This window comes from Macrobrachium nipponense, chromosome 18 (assembly GCF_015104395.2).
Source record: "Macrobrachium nipponense isolate FS-2020 chromosome 18, ASM1510439v2, whole genome shotgun sequence".
Classification (NCBI taxonomy): Eukaryota; Metazoa; Arthropoda; class Malacostraca; order Decapoda; family Palaemonidae; genus Macrobrachium; species Macrobrachium nipponense.
The window spans coordinates 35,259,109-35,268,128 of record NC_087211.1 but is presented as its reverse complement, the minus strand read 5'-3'; the positions used below and the strand labels follow the sequence as shown (position 1 = coordinate 35,268,128).

General features: G+C 41.5%; 1 protein-coding gene across 2 annotated transcripts in view; it reads left to right on the top strand.

Annotated features, from left to right (window-relative positions):
- Nucleotides 1-1,235: 1,235 nt before the first annotated feature.
- Nucleotides 1,236-9,020, top strand: part of LOC135196961 (guanine nucleotide exchange factor subunit Rich-like) — a 387,875-nt gene continuing 380,090 nt past the window's right edge. For both annotated transcript variants that reach the window (XM_064223819.1, XM_064223820.1), the window contains exon 1: nt 1,236-1,470. In XM_064223819.1, coding sequence (XP_064079889.1) covers nt 1,330-1,470 — 141 coding nt within the window. In that variant the 5' untranslated portion in view covers nt 1,236-1,329. The remainder of the gene's footprint in view (nt 1,471-9,020) is intronic.

Here is a 9,020-nt window from a genome sequence, read left to right as displayed (position 1 = left end):
ATTGACAAATCAGCGTCAATGCATTCATGCGCGCAGGTCCATTGATTATTACATTTGATATCAAAATGTTCAAGTGATATTTAGCTATTAATTTCCATTATTCTTACAGGAGTATGATCTTAACCTTAAGTGTCTCTTACATGCTGAATCTGAGAAAGTAGGCAGAATTAAAGTGGACGTCTTCTATTTCCTATACAGTAGCCCATTACGTATTTCACATATAATTTTATCCAAGGAAGCATGTCATATTGGTCTGGAACACTTGGAAATTAGAGAATGATAACGCCTAATAAAGTTGGTCTCTGCAAATACTATGTATTATATACTGGGTATTCTATTTTTAACATTTCATTTTAGTAGTTAATGGCTGTTTTAACAGAAAATCTAATAGAGAGCCTGAGGCAACTTAGTAGTCCAGTTTAACCGGATTTTCTGTATATTTACCTCATTTTGTATTGTCGATTGTCTCTATTGTATCATTCTTTAATTTTTCTAGGTATCTGCACTGTCAAGGTAATTACAATATAGTTATACTTTTCCGCGCTTAGTGATATTTCTTAAATGTGAAAAATTATCTTTAAAACGAAGGCCAACTAGAGAGACCTAAAATAACCCCCTACAGGTTCACGTGGAAATGACATAAGCATAAGCTCTTCAAACGGTATTATTCCTCATAGATTTTAATTTGCAATTTTTTTAGAGTGGCTTTGTTTTACCTACGTAAGAAAATGCATTTTAATGAAAGCGAGTGCTGAAAACTCCGTCATGCAAAATGCAACGGTGCAACTTGCATAATTGCTGATGAAAAACAAAATTATAAGGAATTCATGTCATAAATGACGATGCTCTTTTGTCCAAGCGAGTGTTTGTTTATTTCATTGCTTTGTTAGATTCACGCGCTTATTGTACGTCAAAAACAGTGAATCGTGTGACCTTTTGGTACTTGGGTAATTAGCAAAGAGGTGAATATTCTGAGGGACTGTGCTCGGAAATGGTGGAGAGAGAATCTGATTCTGGCGACGAATGATGAAGGAAAAGGGTGGTGGGGGGAAAGTGTGCATCTGAGAAAAGGTTGGGGCAAGCTGAAATCAATCATGGACGTGGTGCGCAGGCAGGAAACAGGAAGAATGAGACCCCCAGTTTGGTGGGGGGAAAGTGTGCATCTGAGAAAGGTTGGGGCAGCTGAAATCATGGACGTGGTGGCAAGAACAGGAGGAATGAGAACCCCGACCCCAGTGAAAGCTGTCAGTATTAGGTTGTGGTAAACTGAAATGGGGCAAAAATGTGAAAGAGTAGACGTGGAATGAGGAAGTTGAGAACTTTGGAACAATGTATTATCCAGTGGGGCTTCCGAAACGGCTTAGGATCCCAGAGGTAAAAGATGGGGCCATTAAATCGGTCGTTTGCAACAGAGATAGGATTCTCTTTGCCATTCTCACTGAAAAGGCAATATGGATATGGTTTAGCAGGGTAAGTCACCTTTTTACGTTATATTTGTTATAGTTAGCCTTGCTAATGGTAAATACTGCTAGGTAGTATACCTCTAGCTAGGCTATAGGGGAAACAACCAACTGGACTAGCTGATCTACTAGTAGTTTTTACTGTGTGTGAAGCCACCCTCCGACAAAAGTACTTTAACACGTCCTGACACCGGAGATGGGCACCAGTCACGAGTCATCGGTGGCGAAAGCAACAGGTATAGACCTCTAGGGTAAAACACCGCATGGTACAGGTGTGGACCATGTACGATCAATGTGTACCACCCCAAAAATAAGTACATTATAACGCGTCTTGACACCGGAGATGGGCATCAGTCGCGACTTGTTGTTGGTGAGAAACGGAGCTAAAGACCTCTACTCTCCTTTTGAAGTACTAAGTATTTTCTCCAAAGTTAGAAATTAGCTAAGGCCAAATTTTAAGAATTAAACAGAGGGTAGTGAAAAGGGTGTACACGGCAGTCCAAATCTCACCAATACGATTTCAATATTTTTACTTAAAACTCGAAATATTTAGAAGATTGACGCCATCTCGATGTTTATGGAGTCGCTTGTGTCAATAAACTTCCCATTTCCTGTGATAAATCGGCACATCACTTGTACCCACAGACACTGTGGGACTTTCATCACAACAATCGGAACACGGAAACTTACCAGCACGTTTGTTAGTAAACAACTGTTTTGGTAGAAGACGACGACGAAGCGTGCAATTGGATAATTTTTTAAATAAATAGTAAAACATCAATATTTTACATATTTATGATGATTAATTTGAAAATATTCATTATTGGAAAAGTAACTCGATTCTGACTCAAATTTAATTATTTTTTGGAATTAGAACGTTCGCTTAAGTCCCGTATTATGACGTCACGACATCTTGGCTTTCGTACCTATTGTAAATGAATTGCTATACTCAACTTTCTTGCAGAACAGTTTACCAGTTATTCATGCAGATTGTTATCAGCTATTCATGTAATTGTTATAATCGTAATGCGCATATATATCTTTATTATTTACTTTTTGGATACATGAAGATGTTTTACTGCCGGATTATCGACATAGTGTGACGCAATCGTTTTCGGTCCCTGGGACTCTGTTTTCGCACCATAAGAAATTATGGGGCCGAATTTGCAATGACCAGAAAGTCGTTAAAAGAGGAAAGTTAGCATTGAGGGGCATATGTTTTGATTGAGAAAAATACAAATTTATTCAATACTTGATTACAAAAAACTTGATTGACAACCAAGCAGCATACCTACTATGGGTTTCAGAGACAGTGCAAGCACATTTTTTGGCAATATTTCTGTAACGAACACTCGTATCAGAATGAGAGTTTGCTATAGTGTATTACACCCAGTGCTGTAATTTATAAGGGTATCATGAATCACTAATCGTAAAGAATAACGACACTTGTTCTTGTACCAAGAGACAAAAACTCCATTATGCAGAAATGGATACGAACACGCGTAAAAAGCTCCGCCTACCCTCTCCCCCCAGCTCCACCGCCACCCCTTTCCTTCTTCCTTCCTTCACCTTCCTTTCTCTCTCTCTCTGTTGCCAATTGGTATGTGTTCACCCTCCAAACTACGTATAAGAAACTTACACCAAAACATTGGAACAAATTGGTGAAGAAATTAGCCTATGTATTGAAAGTGTATATATATATATATATATATATATATATATATAGTATATATATATATATATATATATATATATATATAATATATATATATATATAATATATCTATATATATATATACACATAAATATTGTAGCAATTTTATCATTATAGCCATTACTATGACATCTAGAATTCATGGAAAACAGTTTAGATAATGCATCGGCGTATGTGTGAAACTCCACTAATGTGGCAACAATGATTTTGCCATTCGTTAGCATGCAAACATTAACGGTTACATTTATTTCTGGCATACATATATATATATATATATATATATATATATATATATATATATATATATATATATATATATATACTATATATATATATATACATATACATATATATATATATACACAAGGACGTTATGCAGGACGTTTGGAGTTCTATACATCAAGGTGCTTGGCAGGACCCTCGAGAGGACTCTTTCAGGATGCTTGGTGTTCTATGCTATCAGGACACTCGGCAAGGCCATCGCGAGAATGTCTTTCGGAACGCTCGGCGTTCCCTTTTTGAGCGCGTTTCTGGAAGCGTTCATTTACCTTACAAAGACGCAAGATGTCGAACAGAAGGTAAGGAAGGTCCTTAAGGCTCGTCTTGAAGACGATCGCCTTACGTCTTCTTATAGTGATCGCGCACTTCTTTTTTTTGTTTTTATTAAGGAGCGGCGTGCGGCTCTCCATGACGCATCTCAGGTGGCCTTTCATGCATCAGGACGCTCGGCAAGATCCTCGCTGAGATGCCGTTCAGAACACTTGGTGTTCTATGTACCAATACGCTTGGCAAGACTCTCGTGAGGACGCCTTTTGAAGACGGAAGACGCTCGACGTCATTAGCATCGAGACGCTCACGAGGACGCTTTTGAAGATGCTCGATGTCTTACACACACATCTTGACGCTCGCCAGGACGATAGTGAGGACGCTTTTGAAGACGCTCGGCGTCCTACAGGTTATGACGCTCGGCAGAGCACTTGCCAAGACGTTCTTCAGAACGATAGGCGCCCTACACATCAAGACGTTCGGCAGGACTCCTGCAAGAAAGCTCGTCAAGAGGACACTCTTCAGGACTCTCCACAGGATGTTCCTTTACAGGAACTTAATAAAGACTCGGAGTTGGCGGTGAGACATACCCGAACTTCTTCTTCGAACCCTCTTTCAGATAGAAGACCGCTGTTACGAACGGAACCTCAGCGGGACCTCAGGGTTTGATTATCGGACACTCTTCAGAATGCTCTGCAGCAGAATCCTTTACCGGAACTTCGCAAAGCTTTGGAGTTGCTATGAAGCATTCCCGACTTTCGTCTTTGAACCCTACTTCAAGTAGGAGACCCCCTTTTACGAGGTGATAGCGAGAGGAGGGGTCTCAGGGTTTCATTGCTTCGCGGTCGGTTAGGGACTCTTCTCCTTTTCCTGTAAGGGAGACAGAGTCCTCGAGCGACTCACAACCTGCGAACGAAGACGCCTTCTGTAAGACTTGTTTGCTGACAAGTTTCGGCCCTCGGTCCCTTGCTCTCCTCTCTCGCAGTGTGCTTTGTCGAAGAAGAGGAAGTAGCCTGGTCTCGTCAAGATGTCCACTTCGCTTTCTACGAAGGGAGCGTTCAAAAGAATTCATGACTTGATGAACTCCAGGAAAATGCAAGGCAAGACTTCCTTTGCCCTACTTCCAGCAAGGTTAAGCGTAAAAGCAGGCATCCGATATGAAATGGGAGAGGAAGCTGGTTGGAGAGTTCCTTCCTCTTCCCAGGACAATTTTGCCAGCCAGATAGACCATCTGAAAGGGCTGTTCAGGACGATGGATAATTTTAGCTCCTAGATTGGTATTTCGGAGCCCTGGACCTGCAGTCTCGGGGCCCTGACTCTCTTTCTCTAGAATAACTATCCAACCTGCATGGATAAGGTAGTCAGGTTGGTTCTGATGAGCTGGCATCTAGAAGAAGACTTTAAGCAGATTTCGGTGTCATAAAACGCCCCTTCTGCGTTCGGGACTGCGCTGCCGAAGGGGAACATTAGGGTCCTACCTGCCGTAAGCCCAGTCTCTGACCAGGAATCCTGCCCTTTCCTCGATTTCTGCGGGAATTGGGAAGACTTTATGCTCGAATTCTTGGATTACTTTATGTCATATAAGTGGGTTTCCCCCATTAACAAGATACTAAACATTTTGTCAAGTAAGTGGGTAACCCCTCACTGATGAAATATAGACCCTTTGTCACGTAAATGGGTTAGTTCTCATTGACAAATATCTCGATAACATTTTATCGCGTAAGCGGATAAGTTCTCATTGACAAGATTCGGAAGAGCTCTCATTCATTTGTAGAGGCTCGTCCATGAAAAAGACTTTTAGACTACGTCCATGAAGTCTTATGTCTGAAATACATAAGAAGCTGTCCTCTTCGGTCCTCGGTTCTCACTTGAGGACCTTCTACGACTAGTACTAAATTCGTTCTCTTGGCTAAGAGAACAAAGACAGTCGTTTTCCATTCTCTCTCTGCCTCGTCGAGGATAGAATGAAGTAGAGAATTAGCTGTCCAAATGACTACAATACTCTACGTATTTTACCTTTGTGTTATATTACTATTGTATGGTTCAAGTTATACGCATAACATAGTTACCTCTACAAATGGCAACCGAAAGGACTATTATTCTGAGTGCATTTAATCGGTACTCCCTGCAACCTTCCAGGAGTTTCCGGTTTCCCTTTTAGATTTTTAAGGTATTGTTATGACAACACCAACTCAGCTTCTGTATTTAGCGAATTCTGTTTCGCTTAAATATACCTGCTTGAGAGTTTTCTTTCGGCTTGATAATAATAACAACCTTTCCTTCGTAGAATGGAGTAGTTGGCAACTCAGGCATAATAGTGTGAGACGGCGAACGTAGGCTGCTGTCACTGTAGACCAACTCGGTACCAGCTAGTTCTCTTCCATGCGCGGTCGGTTACGTCTCTCTCTCCTGCGGGATTGACTGTCTAACCGTATCTCTGCCCTACAATCACGGACTTTAGCTTCGGGTTGAGGGGAATTCTAGCATGCATGAATGAACATCATCTTCGCTTTGCGAGAATTTTTTCAGCAGAGATATATATTAGGCCTTTTCGGTTCTGTTTACCGCTAGATAACAGAATTCTGTACGAGTCTACCGCGGCATAGCACTATAATAATGCACACCTGCTTAAGCAAAGCGCAGCCTTATTAGGGAAGGAAACATGCTCGGTGAGGGTATGAATGAGTCTGCTGGGGACCATTTCCTCGCTGGAGAAGTTTGTTTCCCTGAATAGACTGCAATTCAGACCTCTCCAGTTTTTCCTGCTGGAAAACTGGAATAGCATCGAAGATCTAGAAATAATTCTGAACATCTCCCAAGGTCAAGGGTCACCTCAGGGGATAGGGAGAGGGTGCCAGGCATCCGGACAGGGGTACAGATGTCCTGGCACATAAGATAAAATAATTGGAAGCAATTCGGTTGGCTCTCCAGTTCCTCAAAGAACGAGTTTTTGGCTGAGTGGTCCAAATCAACTCGGAAAATTTCACAGCTCTCTCATATCTCTAGAAGTATCGAGAAACACTCTCTGTCCCTGTTCGCGTTAACGAGAGAGAGCCTGTTATGAGCACAGGCACGGAACGTAACGATCCTCAAGAGGTTCGTTGCACGATTGCAGCACGTCCGTGCGGATCTTCTCGATAGACGGCAGCAATTACTGACGTCTGAGTAAAATCTTCGCTTAAAAGGGTGTCGAGATTTGTGGAGACGTTGGGGACGTCCTTTCAGAGATCTCTTCACAATGTTGAAGAAAAAGAGGCTTCTTCTAGGCTGCTCCCTTATTCTCGATCCGAGAGCAGTAGCAATAGACGCCGTCCTATAGTATTGAATGGGGATAGATGTTTAGTCTCTTTTCCCCTATTCAAACTCCTAGGAGATGTAATAAGATCATTTCCGGCGTCAGAGGGAGCAAGAATGACGCTGATCGCCCCATGTTGGCCTTCGAGAGGCTGGATTCACAGAGGTCACGTCCTTCCTAGAGCACTTTCCAAGGACCCTTCCCAAGAGAGTCGGTCTACTCTAACAGCCTCACTTCGAGAAGTACCTCAAAACCTCTCCGCTCTGAGTCTGACTGCGTTCAGACTGTCGAGAAGTTGACCAGAATGAGGGGATTTTCAAGGCTATTGGCAAGTGTCATTGCCAAGGCAAAGAAGTGCTGCCTATTTTGCAGTGTACCAATCGGAGTGGGCCGTTTCTGGAGATAGTGCAGGAAGAATGGCTTTTCCTCCACCTCGACCTCTGTGAATTACATTACCGTCTTCCCTTTCCGTCTGAAGAATGGGATAAGCTGGCAGTTCCAACTATTAAAGAATACGGAAGTATGTTGTTGACAGCCTTTAGGCTCAGAGATTTGGATCTGTCGAACAACAAAGCCCTTCATGATCTTTGAGGTCTGTGGAGATCTCGAAACTGTCTAGATCGAAGCTTCCGGCATGGAACTTAGATTTTAAACCTTTTAAAGTAAATGCTCACGAGGTGAGGGCATGGCCTCGGAAGCATTTCAACAGAGAATGGCACTCAATAACATACTGAGTGCCGCGTTTTAGCGAAGCAACTCTGTGTTTGCTTTACACTCCCTGCGGGATGTGAAGATGACATATGAGATCTGCGGCTTGCTAGGGCCATACATGTCCGCAGACACAATCTTGGGGGCAAGAAGTACCACTCATCCTATCCTGTAGGAAATGGTTAGGAAGAGCTGTTAATTTTAGTTGTTGGGTCGCCGCCAATGGCGGACTTCTCAATTCTTAAAGCCTTAGTTAAAACATCCTTAACTTTGGCTAGGTTGGTCAGGTGGTGATATATATTACTTCTTAGCCCTCATGGTATGGTCAATATGGTCTAGTCACATTGTGGTCACGCTCTAGACTCTAGTAAAGCAAAAGCCGACTTGGGTGACAGTAATCATGAAGTCAGCTATGCTAACAGGTGGAACCAAGATGTCAATCATCTGCATGCAATTTGTTTCCTAAAATCATTCTATTCTGTCCCCTCCCACCTCCAATGGTGGGATTCAGCTATACGTATATATATCTGACAGTTAAGTGTCATGAACAAAATGATATTGTTATGATACAATAAAGTTTGTTCATACTTACCTGGCAGATATATATAATCAAGTACCCTCCACCACCTCCCCTCAGGGACAGTGGCATTAGAAAAATCTGAATAGAAAATGGGAATGGTTCCTGATACCTGCCTCCCAGCGGCGGGAATGGGTACTAACCAACCTGGACCGGAACCACTGCGTGTGCCGGAAGTTTTGAAATTCTGTCGGACTTCAGAGAATACAGCTCTATATATATATCAGCCAGGTAAGTATGAACAAACTTTATTGTATCATAACAATATAATTTTTTGGTAAGCAAAAAATCTAACATTCTAGTGATATTCAATCATTTACCTTCATTTTGCAACAAACAGGAAGTCTCTAGCACAATATTTCAATTTATGGTGAATTTTTGAAAAAAAAAAAAAATCCATCCCAACAAAAAATAACTTATGGTTGTAGCTTTTATCAGTTTTGAAATATTTTCATATAGCTCACGATAAGTGCCAAAATTTAAACCTGCGGTCAACTTTGACTTGACCGAAATGGTAGAAAAATGCATTTGTAAGCTAAAACCCCTACTTTCTAGTAACATTCATTCATTCATTTACCTTCATTTTGCAACAAACAAGAATTCACCATAAATCAATATTTTGATTTATGGTGAATTTTTGAAAAAAAAAAAATTTTCCTTCCCTCCTCGTGCGGTAACCGCTGAAAATCTCAGAATTTCTTTAGTCACCTTGTCGTAATT